The sequence below is a fragment of the Hirundo rustica genome, chromosome 8 (assembly GCF_015227805.2).
Source record: "Hirundo rustica isolate bHirRus1 chromosome 8, bHirRus1.pri.v3, whole genome shotgun sequence".
Taxonomy (NCBI): Eukaryota; Metazoa; Chordata; class Aves; order Passeriformes; family Hirundinidae; genus Hirundo; species Hirundo rustica.
In genome coordinates, this window is record NC_053457.1 from 10,916,225 (window position 1) to 10,934,353 (window position 18,129).

At 41.0% G+C, this 18,129-nt stretch overlaps 2 protein-coding genes across 4 annotated transcripts in view; one reads left to right on the top strand and one right to left on the bottom strand.

The window, feature by feature from the left end:
• Nucleotides 1-18,129, bottom strand: part of TSPAN14 (tetraspanin 14) — a 63,289-nt gene that overhangs the window by 11,178 nt on the left and 33,982 nt on the right. The window lies entirely within an intron of this gene.
• LOC120755775 (rap1 GTPase-GDP dissociation stimulator 1-like) lies at nucleotides 1,081-17,930 on the top strand. The gene is made up of 11 exons (XM_040071235.2): nucleotides 1,081-1,284; nucleotides 1,442-1,567; nucleotides 3,147-3,275; nucleotides 3,859-3,984; nucleotides 4,706-4,849; nucleotides 8,151-8,285; nucleotides 9,814-9,939; nucleotides 12,928-13,067; nucleotides 13,952-14,078; nucleotides 15,095-15,223; nucleotides 16,391-17,930. The coding sequence occupies exons 2-11, from the start codon at nucleotides 1,447-1,449 to the stop codon at nucleotides 16,522-16,524; spliced, it is 1,311 nt and encodes a 436-aa protein (XP_039927169.1). The 5' UTR covers nucleotides 1,081-1,284; nucleotides 1,442-1,446; the 3' UTR covers nucleotides 16,525-17,930.

Below are 18,129 nucleotides of genomic sequence, written 5' to 3' on the forward strand. Positions count from 1 at the left end.
ATGCCTGCACAAGAGCTAGGTGCTGTCTGAGAAGTGACCAAGCCTTTGACCTCATGCTCTTGAAATAAATGAGTATGTTTAAATATTGACCCTTCAGGAAATTATTTTATATTAAGACATTAGCACTGAAAATAACTAGTACAAGAAACACAATGTTTTCCATGCTGGCTCACCAAAGTTTTCTATCCCATTGTGTTTAGAAACCCTGAGTAAGCACCTGGAATACCTCGAGCTTTGTGGAGATGACACAGAAGCTGAAGATCAGATCCTTGAAAGTTTGAATGGGATTCTCCTGGCTATTACTGAAGATAGTTAAGTATCACTCTGGATCACCAATTAACCATTTGCACAATTCAAAAGAACTTACGGCAGGTTTTGTTTATTGTGATAATCTGTATTTCAAGAAAGGATTGCTGCTGGAACCATAGCTGGATGTGTTGCTTTCTCTTCTCTCTGTATAAAACTCACAAAATTACCTGTGACCTGTGATTAAGTTACTGGTCACTAAAATACCAAAAGCTCCAGAGAAATTACAGGTTTAATATTCTATTTACTACTATCTTCTAGGATTAATTTAGGGTGACCCTATCAGGTCAGGCATTTTAAAAGGAGTTCCTAGTCTACTTATACAAAAGTCCCTAAAGCCTTTGCACATTCTCCTAATAGCACATAAACCTGCATTTATTTGAGTCTCCTGGCAGACGGTGATTTACTACCTTCAGAACAGCTGGCCATACTTTTGATGAAAAAAGGCTAAGGGAATTGTCTGTTCTAATTGCTAGTCTAATAAAAGATGCTGTGCCTACCTACAGAATTAATTGCTAGGCCATACCTCAGGAATAGCATCTTAATCCCTGACTTCCCAAGCCTTATGCAGGCATCCTTTTATAGTCAGGGAAAGATGAAACTGTTTTCCTCTTTGCTTTGCCTCCCCTGCTTCAATTCAGCCCAAAGCAGAGTAATCAGCTGGAACCACACTGGCTGCGATTCAAGCAGATGACTGTGCCCACGTGTTCACACTCAGACAGCCTTTAAGAACCTTGCTAAATCAGAAGCTTGGATCCCACAGATACCCACCCAGAACTGCAGGAAACAAAGGAGTGTGTGAGTAAACCAGCTGCAAACCTACTGCAGGTATTGCTAACACTCTTATCATCGCAGAGCAGAGATCCTTCCGCCTGCTCAGAGGGAGTGGGATCTTCCCAACTTTGGCAAAAATCCTGAAGGGCAATCCACCATGCGCAGTGAAAGCAGCCCACGTGCTCTCAGAGATAGCCAAAAATGGTAAGTTGTGCTCAAATATTACTACAAGGCATCTTACAGCACATTAGCTTCACGTTTTCGCTCTTGAATTTTGTTTCACAGCTACCAGCTATTGCTATTGCAGTTGTTTTATTCCTAATTGGCAAAGCCTGGCATTCCCTCTCTCTTATCTATGCAGAGGAAATGAAGAAACCCTGTATTGAAGCAGGTTTGGTTCTAACACTGATACCTTTGCTGGAGAGCACAGACCAAGAAATGCTGCTTCATGCTGGGAGGGCCATTGGCCGTATCTGCTACGATAATCGTAAGTATCCGCTGAAGAGGATCTGCTTTTCCCTGGCTCTAAGGCATTATTTTAAAAGGCATTGTAACCTGTAACTCATAATAACTTCAGGAGAGCTGAGCACACCGTGCACTTCAGTCTCCAGTTAGGTATGCAAGTCACAGAGCTCACAGACACAGGGCTGGATGCACCCCCCAAGCAGTGCCTGAACTCTGGGCTCCTTGACATTCTTGACTCAAGGTGGCACATCTCTGTCAGAACTGCTTTGAAATAACAAGAGGAGCAGAGCCTCACACATATCTTAACCAACTTTGCAGACTTGCCTTGGGTCCAAATCCAAAATGGCTTGGACTTCTTCTGAAGTAATAAGAACATCTATAAAGCAAGGCACTTGTTTAAAATGTGTGCTAGAAAAAAAAAAAAAAAAATATATATATATTTTAAAAAATACTGAGATATTTATCTATGCAAGGAAGAATCTTCTCTGAGGGCACCACTGCTTGCATGCAGGAGACTTTTGTGCTCCAGTTTGCCTGGACACCAACCTGCTTGCTGGTGTCACAAGTTAAACAATTTTCATTTACTTACCCAAAACAGTTCAAGGGTTTTTTATATCTTTAACTCCCAGACTGACCAAAATACTTACAGTATACTGAAAGTAATATGGAAGTTTTCACCCACTATCTCCTTCAGCCTATCTTCTCTAATCCTTCTAGCGTGGATCTGCACAACTTTACTTACCAAGTGGTGTGTTTGCCTCCTTCCCCGTTCTTATGAAATCCAAGCACAGGAAGTACCTGGAATAGACTCCACTAAGCTCCCTGTGAGTGATGTGTCCTCGCCAGGGAATGACACAGTGGTTTAAAAAGCTTTTCCCTACAATTGCCTTCCTGGCTCGTGCAACTGCTGCACACAGCACTGCTGCAGCACATGGCCACCCTGCACATCTGCTTCCCTCCTGGCAGAGCACAGGCACAGCACAGATTTGCCAAGACGACTGTGACATGCTTTAGTAAATCCTATTACTAACACAGCAATAAATACATCAAAGAGAAGAAAAATTAACTTCACCAATTCCCTGTCTGAGTTCTAATTTCCTGTGCTACAATAGCACCAGAGCCTCCTTGTGTCTGCCCTGCACTCTGTCACCCAAGCAGCAGCCCAGCTCCCAGCAAGACGCTGCTGCAAAAGCAGTGCCATCGTGCTGTTAAGCAGCCATCACTGTCCAACTCTGTATCTTAGAGTTATCAGCATCCTCAAAACCATTCCAGATATTCAGCTTTCATTCACTACAAAATAAACTACAAAAAGAAAGTAAACAGCTATCCAGGTTTTCTTTTAGCAAGCACATGTGGATGGAGACAGGGGCTTAACACCTTAAGTCAAAGTCAGACCAGGAGGTTTAGCAAAAATCTGTTCGAAACTTGCATTTCCTCCACTCACGTATTAGCCTGAAGCCACCACACAAAAGCTTTACAAATTCTAACAGTGTGAGAAAGAACCAGACCCCCTTGCTGCTGAGCAGCTCAGTTGGACCCTTGGCACTGAAGTGATCAGTTCCTGATTCCATCACCTTTAACACCTGTGCTTTGCTGACCAGGCAGCCTTCAGGAAGAGCTGGTGAAGGTTGGAGTAATCCCATCACTGGTCCAGATATTAACTGACTATGCAGAGAGTGAACCACTTGTCCACGTTGCTCTATTGGCCTTGTACAATCTGGCAGACCTTGGTAAGTAAGGTCGTCTTTTAAAGTTTTTTAAAGTTTTGACATCTTAGAGCAAAATATCATCTCCACACTGTCACTGCCTTTCCATTCCCACAGGTCTGTGGGCTTTGGTTGTTTTCTCCTTTGTTTTTGAGACAGGGTAGGGGTGGTGTTTGGGCTTTGTTTTCAAAACTACTGATACCTAATCAGGAACTGGCCACAGTATCTGGATTGGAGAAATAACTACTCTTTTATGGAGTACCAGCAATTACTTATACTACATTAAAACAATTAAGTTTTAACAGCCAGCTTTTGACTCCAAGTGAAGAGATGGCATAACTTCATATGATAAACTGACAGTTTCAACTACTTCTATGAGGTCTACAGAAATGACAGAAAAACAATTGAAGAACTTTGGGGGAGATGGGATAGAGTACTGCTGTCTCAGTGCTGTCCAGAATGAGTCTGGAAACAGAAGAGTCCACAAGAACTTTGTTCTTGTAGAAAAAGCCTTCAAAAACACTGTCTAATCACTTCATAGGGAGGTATCTTTAAACATTTAATCAAAATTTTAAAATTGAAAATCCTGACTTTATCACATACACAGATTCAGCCAAGGAAGCTCTAAGCAAGACAAAAGTTGCTGAACAGCTGGTGAAACAACTGAGGAGAGCAGAGAGCCATGAGAGGTTAGAAATTGTCTTTGAGGTCCTGCAAGCACTTGCAGAAAATGGTAAGGCTCCTTTTGGTCTGGGTGGAACAAGGGGAGGCTGGGTATTGTACTGGCTTGAGCTCTGGGTTCCAAGTTTGCCATGGGATCCTGTTAACACAACCAGCAACCTTTTCAGGAGAAATAAGGCCCAAGAACATGCAAGATCCTGGCCCAAACAGCACCTGAACAGGTGAGACAAGAAAGGAGGGAGAGAGTACGATTCCACTGCATTTCAATAGATCCAAAAAACAGCAGATTCAAACTTACTCTCCATGGTGGGTAAGAGGAAAGCAGCAACACAGATCCTTTTTTAAATTTTAAATTAAACTGGGTACAAGTTCAATTCCTGTTTGGGTTGTTTACTTAAGAGTTGGACTTGCTGCTCCCTGTGGATCCCTTGCAGCTCAGAATATTCTGTGAATCTGTGAAGATCCATACTCTAAGCGGCAGTGCAACAAGTGCTGACACTGCTCCACTAAAAATACCTAGATATCTGACACAGATTTTAAAGACATGAAAGCTCATTACTGGAAACACAAGAAAAGTCAAAGAGCAATGCAGAAAGCTTTGCTCATTCTGCCTTAGTGTCATTCTAGCTGCAGAAAGCTGTGACAAACAGCCAAAAACAGTGACTGCACCTGAGAAACAACTGGTTAAAGTTCAAGGATTTAGCTTTCTAGTTTGAAATGCTTCCACAAAGAGCCAAGAAGCTTTTAATGTGCTTTTACTGTGATCTCTACAGATGCTCTCAAAGTGCAGTTGGTGGATGCAGGTGTGCCAGAGGTGCTGTCTGAGATCCTGCTGAGGCTCCACGGCAGTTCACAAGCTGAGGATATGTGCATTGTGAAGGCTGCATCGGATCTCATTGTGTCTCTGCTTCTTGGAGGTAAAAAAGGGAATATTACAGGCCAGGTACATAAAGAATCAACATCCAGAAATCATCATCTCTGTTGATTTCTTTTCATTAACAGGGACCCATGCACAAACTCTATTCATCATTGCAGGAATTCTTCTCAGGCACGGCACTCTTCATTTCTACAGCCCAGTGCTTGTGCCTAACAGCAACTTAGTTTATATTACTGCTGTGCTTTATGGTGGGTAATACAGATTAAAGAATAAAACATCAAGAACTGGCCATGATTAGAAACTTCCGTATTTTTAAGTAACAGATGCTAGTGACACTAAAAATTTGGGGGGCATAATCGTGAAGAAAGGGGTCATCAGGCATGCAAGCTTTTGCCCTTTTCTTTTTCCCAAGCCACACTTTATTAGAGGGGAGAATCTGGAAATACTTAATGGCAAATGTATCTGTTAGAAAAAAAAAAAAATAATAAAACAAAACAAGACAAACAAAAGAACACCCCCCCCACACACACACAAAAAAAAAAAACAAAAAAAAAACACAACACCACCAGAAAAATCCCCAAACAAACAAAAAACCCTGCAGAGTTACTGCTGGTTTAAGTTTTAAATCACTTTTAGGAAGGGAGGGTTACTCAGACACAGGGGAGGGGGGAAGAAATCTCAGGATAAGCCATTTTATATTTCAATTCCTATTATAGAAAGCAATGAGCCCTTATACTCTTCAGAGAGGCAGAGAGATTCTTATGAGCAGACTCCTGGAAAGAGTGCTGCGCTCGATCAATCAGCCCAAGATCCCCACCACACTGCCTGTCCTTTCTCACTGAGAGCCACTGAGCTGGCTTCAAACTCAAGTAACAAAATTGCTCAACTTTCTGCATTAATAGGTGCTTAATTATTAGAAAAGATTCCCTCACATCTCTCTGAATGTTGTTTTTTTTTAAAGCAAGCCACCTTCCACATGTCTCTTCACCACCTCATAACCTTTCCAGACTCCCTTTCTTCCTTGCCTTGTATCTTGTTCTGAATCAGCCATTGTCCATCGTGGCTCTACAAAGGGCACAGAAGTGCCCCCGCTGCCTTTAACTGGCATTTCATCTAACTCAGCTGAATGGTTTGCTTTGTCACTCGCCCCTCTCCCCCCATCTTCCCCACAACAGCATCAGATCTTTCATGTGCAAGTGAATAATCCCTCTCACGCCTCAGTGTGTGCCACTGATGTATGCACAGCTTTTAATCTGAGAGAAAAAATATCCCACGGAAATCTGTTCTCAGCATCAAATGACTTCTAGGCAGTGAAAAGATGACAGACAGCTTTTGCAGCTATGAAAAGTATGAGCCATTAAATTGAATGTTCTGCTCTAGCCAAGAAAAACTCCATAGGAGAGAAAAGCAATTTGGAGTTCTGTGACAATCAAAGCAAGGCAACCACTAATGGGCTCTGCATATTTGCACTTTACTATATGAGAGAAAAAAAAATGCTCTGATATTCTTCAGTTTGAGAGGTAGGGGGAGGAGAGGAATTAAGTTCAATTAAGGTTAGTCTATATGAAGATCAAAATATTTTCCCTGTAGAATTTTATCAGACCAAAAGAGGCGACCTATTTCTATGGAACCTGTTCCTAAAGAGGACTGGGCAATTTTCTTCATATACTGATCTCCAAAGATTCAGACAAGGCAAGAGAACACCTGAAGAATGACAAGCAAAACCATCAGCTTTAGAGAATGTATGCATAAAATGGTATCAAAAGATTTTTGTGCGAGTAGAATTCCAATTTATTTCATAGACTGACAGTTCTCTCAGGAAAATATCCAATTACATTTTACAAGCATTTGACAAATTCTTATCTAACATATGTAAGAATAGAGGGGGAAAACAGGCTACTAAGTGAAACGTTAAGAGATGAAAAGAATCATAGGCACTCGTTCAGAGTAAGACAACACATTCAAAAGACAACAGGAGTGTCTATGACTTTGAGGTGGAAATAACATCCAAACCAGCAAAAGCCCTTTTCACATGTTATACACACAAAAATTAGAAGTTTGTGCACCTCAGTCTGTAAATTCTGTTAGAACCATGAGAAGTACTAAAGCTACTTTTGGCCATGTATTTGCATGAGGTGTGTATAGTTCCATGGACAACCCTTTATTCCAGGTGAGTATGTCTCTCTATTTAGTTTATTCATTTATGTTTTGCCTTTTTTAACAAAGAGCTTTCACAAGATAAGAGCACAGGAATAAGGAGATGTTCACGTGTGTCAGGCGTATACTTTTCCCGAGGTAAAATAAACTGCATAAAGCAAAACAAAAAATTATTTTTCCAAATGGCATCTTCAAACACTTCCTTCAGGAAGGATGCCCCCTGTAGTACAGAGGCTTTCTTTTTGCTCTTTGGCAGAACTTTCTCATTTCCTATCAAGGTGAGCTAAGCAGCTTCTGAAAACAAAGCTGCCACCTGTACAGAGCAATTTCTCAAAGACAGGAGGAGAGATCCAGAAAGGCAAAATACTGCAGAGCATTGCTGGGCAGAGTAGTAGTTTTTCAGAATGTATAAATTTTCTCTTTCACTGGGATTTAATAAACCAGATCTCTCCAGGTCAACTCATATTATCCCAGCTTCATGTGGGTGGAACAAAAATAGCCCCAAATGCTTCCACAAAGAGCCAAGAAGCTTTTAATGTGTTTTTACTGTGATCTCTACAGATGCTCTCTCTCATTTCAGGAAGTGAGTTTTTCAAAAGAGGTAAGAAAAACCTAGCTCTGATTCTTTCAGGGAGTAGTTAATGACAATTTATTTCATAGAAAATAAAGAATAACAGCAGTACAGAAGTAGTAATCAGATTTACCACTGATGAGCAGTATCTCTGGTTTCACAATAGTGTCTTCATTATATCAATAGATTAGTGTCAATTGATCACTATACCAATTGATTAGTGTCTTCACTAATCAATAGAGTAACAAAATTAAAGGAGTTTAAAAACTATCCTGGTGAGAAATTAAAAATGCCCTCTATTCTACTACATGTATAGTGGAAAAACAGCAGCACTGAGGGGGAAAAAAGGGACTGGAGAAGCTATGGTTTTGCATTTGACAGTGGTGGTCCCTTGAAAGCTCTCTTGAGCTAAGCTCCATAGGAATCTGTCTCAGCATTTGTTTACAGGTAGCTGATGCTCACTTCTCTCTAAAGAGCTGAAGGCTGCAAAAAACGATGCAAAAGCTACAGTCTCGATCTTAGCAAGACATGAAAATAGTCAAGGCAAAGACTCCCTGAATTCTGCATTTGCAGAATTGGTTTCTATCATTGCGTTTCTCACCTCTCTCTCCAGATGGCAACTGCCTGCGGATGTTCCAGCTGGGGGTCATCCACCAGCTCCTGGATCTCCTGGAGAAGCGCGTGCGGAGCGGGGACGCGTCCGTTCAACAGGCTGCTCTCAGTGCGCTGCAGAGCCTCGCTGTCCCAGGTACACAGCCAGCACAGCTGCCACTGCAGCTCGGCCCAAGACACCAACACAGCCCCTTGTGCTTGGAGGGGCAACTGACCCTGCCCCCCTCCCCTGCAGGAACAGATATTTGAATAACTCATCGGGACTGCCTCATCTACATAAAGAGCTTCAATGTAATAAACTGTAATCTCATTACAAGCTGCTGAAATACTTTTGTATTAACAGCACACAGCAGCTCAAAACAAAAGGATCGGAACGGGGTTCATAGCCTACAATACAGAGTATGGGGTGGAGACACCCGGCAGGGATGTCAAACTTCCTCTTCTGTAAAGCTAATATTCATTTCTACTACACAGAACCAATAAATCTTAAGTGTTCTTTGAAGCTGCACTTTAAAAAGCTCAACAATTATAGAATATCAATATAGAGCATTATCATTATCTGCTCAAGTCTATTACAAACCATTTTAGATGTTTCCAAGTGTGTGGGCCCTTAAAATGCTATACCTACAATATACTTTTCCTTATCAATTCATAAAAATATCTGTAATATCTGTTAGATATTCTAGCAATACAAATTCTATAACTTTCAACAATATAATCTGCTACCTGAAAAAGAAAAATAAGACACTGAGTGGAAATCCATAACCATGAATTAAATATGGGTCAACACTTGGAAACAGACACAGAAGAACTCTTCAGTTCAAGTATTGATCTTAAAAGAGAACAGATGCTTAGAAAACATTGAAAAAGTCATTCTGTAGTAGTAAAAGGAGTCAGTCTGTGCCACTGAAAAACAAGGACATTAAGAGCAAGTTACTTAATAGGGTGTGCTTCTCAATTTGCCCAATAAAAGGATGAAGGGATATAACAGTTATCTCTCTCATTTCACTGTACAATCTTCCTCACCACTCCCCCAAAAATATATGCAGAAGACAGGAAAATAATTGCTCTGGAGGAAGCAGCTTTTGGTAGTTAAGCAGTATTAAGAGTCCTTCCAGACGAGCTTCTGATTATTACAAGGGATTTCCTGCACCAACCACTGGAGCTAAGATACAGAAATGAGGAGAGGGAAGCACAGAAACAAAGGGATGAACAACAGGGGGATCAGTGAGCTCAAATACAAAAAAGAAAATTCATTTTCAAGAAATATGGCTGAGTAAATCACTTCTGCCCCCCCAGTTCAGTTAAGATGAGCTAGCACAGAACGAGCTTCCTCTTGTGACTGGGCAAGTGAATGGATGATCTGTGACAACCAGAAAAAGGAAAAGAAGCAACAACACTGAGTTTTATGTACTTTGTTCTAGGCAGATCTGAGATCAGAAGAACCAAAACTACCCAAGAGCAGGTCCTATGAAAGTTTTAGCCTGAAAGAGAATTCTAAATAATCAGTTAGTCCTGACTTAATTTCTGAGCTTTCTAACAAGGGGGCTTCTCACTAGAAGCCTAGCACAGCACACAATTCACAACAGTTAGGTCACATCTACATTTTCAGGTGCTTGTGCCATTACTGAGCCTCACATCAAGACCTCTTTTCCATTCTCTAGTTGTCAGCAAGGTTCAGATGCTGGAGGAAGGTGTCGCAGAGCGCATCGAGGCGCTTCTAAGGTCCGAGAGTCCTCCTGTGCAGTTTAAACTCCTCGGAACACTACGGATGTTAGCAGATGGACAAGGTAAGCACCAGCTGAGAGCTCCCCTCCTCCCTCAGCCTGCAGAGCAACGGCTGTGCACGACTAAGGGCTGCCTGTCCTGCTAACCCAATTCCACTCCATCTGGAGAGCTTCCAGCAGAGATCCTTGCCAGAGGCTGCACGCTTTCCAGACCGCCCCAGTCAGCCTCTGAGGTAGTCGAGAAACAAACCACACAGAACGAATCTGCAGCAGTCGGTGAGAGTGGGCAAAGGCATAGAAAGATGTTTTTCACCAGAGATACAGCATGAGCATGATGAAAAGAGACATGTTTTAGTGTCAAATCACAGGACAGCAAATCAATAAAGAGCTAGAGAAAAGGAATAAAGGGATCTGGGGTGGAGCAAGGCAGGAGAAATTAATTTCTACCAGTCTTTCTTTACACATTGCTATATTTATCTTGCTCATGTGGCTCAAATGTTGAATTTATTTTGCATGTTAACATATTGGATTACTTACTTGCGCTTCATTCAGTTTAACACGGGGGGGGGGGGGGGTATGCAAAAGCAACAATAATCTTTCTGTGCACATTGTTGCATTTTGAGAAACATGCACAATGTTAGAATTACATTAAGCTATACTTCAATGTCTTCATTTATCCTTGGCTTACTTAGCTCTCACCAGACCACGACACAAAATCAAGCATTGTGTGGTTTGGTACTGTCTTTCACATTCCAGGCCAGCTGCTCTAGAGCACCAATCAGCAGTGACTCCTTGACATGCAGGAATAACCTAAGTTAAAACCAGAATAACTAGGATCATTTTGTGATGGGAAGTGGTAACTGACATAGGACAATTACAGACATCATTTCATTAGTTACATGGGAAAGGATCAAACCTCACTCTGCAACATTCCATGAGCACTCCATTGCACTACTGCAGAGACCACTTAATATGAGAACTATGTGCATCTTTTATAAAATTAGCTTGCATGATAGAAAATGTAGATCTAGTCCTTATATTAATTTGCACTACTTCCAGTCCAGCTTTCACCTACATTTCCATGGTAGGAAATGAACATTGCAAGATACATAGAAACATAGCACCTTCTTGTTCTGAGGCTTTGAAGAAGTCATTGTAAGGTCATTTCTCCAAAGTTATATCTCAATTGTGACACAGCATTTAACATTTAAAACTGAGACATCACAGTAACATATATCTACATTATCAAACGCTAGATTATCTTATTTTATTTACCAGCTGTAATACAAAGTTGGAATTTGGCACAAGGTACAACTTCCGAATCTGAAGTAGCATAATCATCAAAATGCAAAGTAGAATAAAATCTTTAGGAGACTCAATGTTTATCCATTCCCACCTATGAACAAACAATTCTCCCACTTTTAATTACCTTCTATTCTGTTTACCCATGAGCTAACATTGCCCTTAATTAACTCAGCCAGAAAGTCTTATGAGCACACTTCTACTGAGAAGTCCACACTAAATTAGTTAATTGCCTTATCTAGTATAAATTCATTACTCTGACTATCAGCAGGCAAGCTGAGGCTGACAGACTAGAAGAGGCAGGCTTCTTTCCTAACCACAGAAAACTGCAGGAAGATCTGTCAGCTTCATTACTCTAAGGAGATGTTAACTCCCAGTTCTTCCACCATTTGGCTACAGAGGAGCAAAATAATTGGTGTACTTCAGTAACCAAAGGACTTTCAGCACAACTGAAAATTCAAACTTACGAATTTATAAAATTGAATAAATTGTAAGTTAAAAGGTCTTCCTGTTAAGAATAACTAACTGGGTTTTATCTCAAAGAGCTCTACTGCCTGTCAAACTGTTGCCTTTACAACAAAGCTCTTAAACTGGCTCCATCCTTCAGCCTCTTACTTCAACCTTCTGTACTAAACTGGATTACTGTGATCTCTGCAGATTAACGAGGGACATCTGACTAGAAACAAATCTTGTGTTACAGGAGATAATGTGCAGGTAGCTGTGCAATGCCCAGTAACTTTTATCTCAAAACAAAGGACATCAGCTAGGCCATAAGGTCCCAAATTCTTTTTGACTTGTGGATTTTTCCTTAGCATACTGGACAAATTAAAAAGCAAAAGCAAGTGTGTGTACTTCCCCATCTGCCTCCCCCAAAACAGACAGCTGACTTACAGCTTCTGGAAAATATCCAGAGCAGTCATATGGTTTATTGACACTGACCTGGTACCTGCTCCATCTGATTCTTCCAGAATCTCAAAAGAAATGCAACACACAGAGAATGGGACAAATAAAGGAACAGGAGCTGGGTGATGCCTCTATCAAACCTATCCCTTCTCTCACAGATGTTAACAGAATTGGAGTTCCACTTCCTAGGAAAAGTTATCTAGTGAGGTTTATTCAAATGTCAACCACAGACACTAATATTTCTAGCACGTCTGGAGAGAAGGGTTCCTAAAACACAGGGGAATGCAAATTAAAAGGCCCTTGCAGACTAAGGGGAATTTCTGAAATGCCTTATACTTGGTTTAACACACATTCTTAAAAGTCAGGTCATCCAATTACTGACATGCTGCCATTCTGTACTAAGACTTGGCTGCCCACACTACCACCAGTAATGAATTATCACCAAAACAGCACAGACAGCCCCCAAGAGCCCACGATCACACTTGTGCAGGGCTCAAAGTGCAAGCGCTAAAAGCCAAGTGGGAAAGGGACGGGCCTCCCCAAGTATTGCAACAGACTATTTGTTTTCAAAGACAGAAAGCTGCTTATTTTAAGCCCTACTGTAGCAACCCCTTTAAAAGGATAGGTCTATTGAAGCAGCTTATTTTGTCCTTCCCCTGCATGATTCCTTTGGTAAAGTTTACTTTGATAAATACCTCCAAGTTCTTTTAAAAGCCCAGTGCTTCAATTAGAGTTCTTGAAGACTGCTGAGTGCAGGTTCACGGCCCCAGTCACCTCTGCATTCACATTCCTGTGACAGACAGACTGTCTGACTCTGAATCCTCTCGGTGATGTTTTTCTCCCCAGCTGATGCAGCTGAACTCCTGGGCCAGGACGCCCTGCTGCTCAACAGGCTGGTGCAGTGGTGCAGCGCCAGCGACCCCAGCGGCATCTGCGGAGAGGCAAACCGCCTCCTGGCATCCATCCTGCACCACAACAGATCCCAGGTACAGAGAGCCACTGCCCTGATACACTGCTACTGCACCCTCCTCAAGTATTTCTAAAGCTTGTAGGCAGAGCTAGGGGTCAAACAGCACATACAGCTTCACAATGAACAGCATGAAGGCTCACACTGAAAACCTCTCCGGTCTGCCTCGATACCAGCAAGGGGAAACCTGTCCATTCCATGAGCACAGACACCTCACAGAAACCAGCACCACAGTCACTTACTGTCACTTGTCAACACTGACCCTGCCTGAATAAGGCTTGCCAAATGGTAAGCAGGTGAAGTTTTTCTATGGCAATAAATACGTTTCAAAATTCAAATTAAAACGGTAAAAAAAAAAAAAAAACAAACCCAGAGCTGTCCTAAATGTCAGTCCTCTGGAAGCTCCAAAGAGCCCACTTACCCCTGATGGAAGAATCTGGCATATCTTTACGTACTGGCATTTTGGAACAGGCTTCTGGTTTTTGTAAATTGTGCTATCACACACAGGCATCCCAGCCATGCCTTACTGTGAGGTGGTGACCAACATAGCACATACTCTCTGCACAGGCTTTGAGAAAGCAAAACTAACCCTTGCTAGTTTGATGGCTTGAAATGAAAGAGTGGAAGAAGGACAAATTGAAACAAGACAAAATATATTTTTATCTTACAGATATGCATCTATAGTTAATTCTAAGTATTGATATTCCAGGTATATTAGACCCAAGCAGACACGTATGATCAGTGCCAAAAGCAACGTTAGCTCTAGTCTCTGAATATTGTCAGTTTGCACTGCAGCAAATAATTTCCCTCTATTCAGAAGCTGCAGGGTGCAATCTCATTTCCCTCTTCATTGTACCGTATTCCTGCGTCAGAGTTCCATCTGCTTTACCTTTGCTTTCGCAGGAAGTGGTCAAAGCCGTCCAGGCAGCACAAGGAGTGAAGCATCTGGTTTCCATGACGACAAGTGAACATGCTGCCATGCAGAACGAGGCACTGACAGCCCTGGCAATAGCATCTGCCATCGATTTAGGTATGTTCCTCCTAAAAGCATTTATCTGTGCAAGATCCTCAATGATGAAGAAACATTGGTCGTGCTGTTAATTCTAGGTAACATACACAAAAGCACGCTTCTTCTCTAGATTTAGCTCCTTGGCATGAAAAAAAAGGTTGTCACCATTCAGATCATAAAATCAATAGGCTTTGGGAATGGCCTGACTTTTTTATTATTATTATTTAGGATAGAGTCAAATTATCATGCTGTGTGAACAAGCACTATCTAGTAGCATAATAAGATGCTAGAAACCTACACACACAAAAGAAGAGGGCAAACGAAGGTAGTGGAGATAAAAATATGAAAAAGGCTAAATGAAGGACAAATTATATACTCAAACGGTCACTGAGGACTACAAATAACAGACATCAAGAAAGAATAATGCAGAAGTACAAATATAAAGACATTATAGAAACTGCAAATGAAGCAAGTGAGAAAACTGTAAAGGTCCAAACTACTTTTCCTGAGCTAATATGCAGAGTTAACTACAAATTTTTTTCAGATTTTTCCTGTATAACTTGAAAATAAATCTCAATTTATTACAAAAAAAGAGACACCACAGAAATCTACATACATCAAAAGGTAGATTGAAAAGGAAAATAAACTTGAAATTTGTCATTTCCTATACCACCAAGTAAGACTGAAGAGCCCATTTTACTGCTTGTCTACCATTAAAACTCTCAAACTCATTGGGGCAACTAATGGCAATCAACATTTCTAGCACTGAATACTGCAGGTTTTAGTTTACTATGAGATGAACTATGTAGTCAATAGGAGACTGCTCCTGTCTTCAAGAATAAGGCCAGTAAAGAAATTCTGTACAGAAAAGAACACAGAAATTCATCAGGGCAGAAGACAGATGCTCAAGACATCCCTGTATACCCAGTTTGAAATGAAGCCAGTTCAGAATTTTGTTTTAAACAGCAAGCATATCCACCTTATAATTTCTTTTCAGGTAACAGCTCAGAGTTACTATTTGTTTGCTTATTTTTCAGAAACCCTTGAAGAATCTTTTAAAGAATCACAGCTAGTTCAAAGCTTACACAAACTTCTACAAGATGATAATACAAGTCCTGAGGTGAAATACAATTCAATGGGCCTTTTGTGCAGACTTCTTAATTCAGGTAACTTCATTTTAAGCTGTCTGTGATGGAAGATGAATATTTGTGATGAAGACAAGTGGCTTCTGTTACCACAATATGCTGCCTGCAATGCTCCAGTGAATGAGCAAAGGATATTAAAAGTTCAATCTGTATTGATCACCAAAAATCATAGTCAAGTAGTTTCCTTCTCTTTGAAAAGCTGACTAAAGCATCAGTTGAATACAATAAAAAAGAGAGGAAGGCTTTATTCCAGTGAGTCAGTGGCATAACCAAGCTCCAAAATAGCAAAATTAGTTTTGGAGTAAAGGCATCTTTGTCCAACCTCACCCTGCACAAATGCCTGGCGGTCCCCGAGTATTTTTGTGTCCAAGGGAACAGTCAGTACATACATTTGTTCTGCCTGTGCTGTGAGCAAACCAGAAGCTGAGACAGAGCAGCCATTTTAGCAACGCTGCCTTCACACAGTGACTTTCAGTGAAGCACCTGAAGGGCACGATTTCAGTTTCACTCCACGGCCAGGGAAGACTTAAAATGCTTCAGGCAGGATGGGACTATCCAGGATGTGTAGCACTAAATGCAAAGGAGCACCTTGAAACCAGCAGTCCAAAGACCTCGTGGCAGCTTTTCACATCTTAACACAAAAATTATGTCAATTGAAAACAACAATTGTAATTAGGCTAGGATGGATTACAAATCCTGAGCTGCCTTTCAGATCCTGGAGCCACCCTTTACTGACAATCAAGCTGGATTTTGCAGTGTACTCTCAATTTTATCCCTGTAGCCACACAGACATTGGAATAGGGATAAAAAACTTGCAGCTTTCAGTGCTGCTATGAAGCACTGACATAACAGATATGACCTATAAGACTTTTTTCCAGTGATGTATATACTTAGCATTTTATAGACTAACTGTAAGGCTAAGAGTCTTACTAATATGGAATGGAAGCAAAAATCATACAGGCAGAAAGTGCTAGGAATTGTCCTGCATTAGAATTTCAAAATTTGCTTTTTTTTCCTGTCAATAAGCTCTTGGTAGTCAAGCAGGAGGAAAAACCTTAATCTGTCCAATACTTCCAATGGCTGAAAGGGTATCTATCGAAAAAATATTTTAATTGAAGCAGCTTATTATGAACAGCAAGTACTCCAAACTTTTATCCTACAACAATTGTTGTTTCATCTCCCATTCAGGTGATCTGAGACAAGAAATAGAAGAGGAGAAGATCCAAGACACCCTTGAGCGACTCTGCAGTCACAGCAATGGAAATGTGGTCAAGGAAGCCATCACAACATTACAGGTTTTGAGAGGAGAGACACCCCACTAACCTCCCTTCCCCACGTGCTGCTGAGGCAGACACCAGCTCTGCAACCCTTGCATTTCTCATGCTGCTGCACAACCAACACTGCTGAAGCCCAGGTGCAGCTTTGAAAGCTGTGTATAGAAACCCCTCATTAGCACATCTCTTTGCACCACTGCTGCTCTTCACTGAGCCACTAACACAGGAAAAACTCCTGTCAAGCTAATGGTGTCAAAAAACATGCCAGGAGAAACATCTGGCAACTACCGTTCATTATACATTATTCAGCTGCTTGGTGTTGCAATTTTTCTTGTATCAATGGGACTTTTCAATAATTATAAGTCTTAAGCTTTTATCATGCAACCTGAAACATGAGTTAGATTAAAGCTGTAGCTTAAACAATGCAAAGGGCTGTCACCAATTCAACATCTGCACATTGTGAATCACACTGCAAGCCCAATTGTTAGATAAATGTGTTAAAACCAAAACTATCTTTGCAGAAACTCCTCCTTCAATCTCCAACTTTAAAGCTCATCTCTCAAACTGTACCTGCTCCTGGTCACAAGCTACATTCCTAAATACTTGAGGCTGCACTCTTACCCAATTAGAGTTGTACCTACTGGAATGAGACTCTGCAGAAGCAAAGTTTACAAGAAACAGCAGTCAGTGAACACACCGTGCTTGGACAAGACAGAAAAAAAGCTGGTCACAAATTACAAGTGGGCAGGGGTTAGGATGTGGAAGCAGCCAGCAGTCCATTATCACCCTTAAGAGAACCTGGTTTTAACTTTTAATCATGGGAAAAAAATGTAGTAAAACAAGTGTCTCTGAACATTTCTGTGGAATCCTTTTGTATTTTAAAAGGTCACTAGATGAAAAGGTAACGGATTCTATTCCACAGCCTGTTCTTATGGGAACTTTTTGAAGCAGCTGAAGGTACTTCCAGAGTCATGTTTTCCAGACCTAGGAGATCAAATTCAAAACCATGAAGTGGTAGACTCAAAAGCTTGGGAGCAATTACTTGTTTTTTAGCCAGCAGAACAGCTATTGAGAAAAAAAAATAAACAAGCGTTGATCTTCAGAAACCTATTTTAAAGCAGCCTGTATTTAGAAGTGAACAAGGCCTCACTGTCTCAGTTTGAGAACTACTGGCTTATGTTTGCCAACAACCATGATAACTTTGTTCCTGCAAAAGCTTTGCCACTTGCAAAACCCAGCAGCACTACTTAGCCCACTACCCTCATCACCAAATAGCACTCTCAGGGGTAGTCTTGAGGAAAGGAATTTTACAAAACCACCCCAGAAATGTCACAACAATACACAAACAACTTTTGACCACACAACAGGAGAAAAAAAACACGGCACTTTTAACTTTTTTTGATGTTCAGAGATTTAATAGTTACTCTACACCATTCTGCAGCTCTTAACTTGTTCATGGCTTTCCATTAACAATGCAGAGAAAAGCATCAGTCTTAACTATTATTCAAAAGCCCAAACTGAAAAGAAAAAAATATCAAGAATTAGTTTCAGCAAAACACAAAAACAAGTACCCCTGGACCTTCACCATTTCTGAGTTAGCCATGAAGTGCAGTCTCAGGAGCCAGTTTAAACCTTAGAGAGTGAAATATTAGT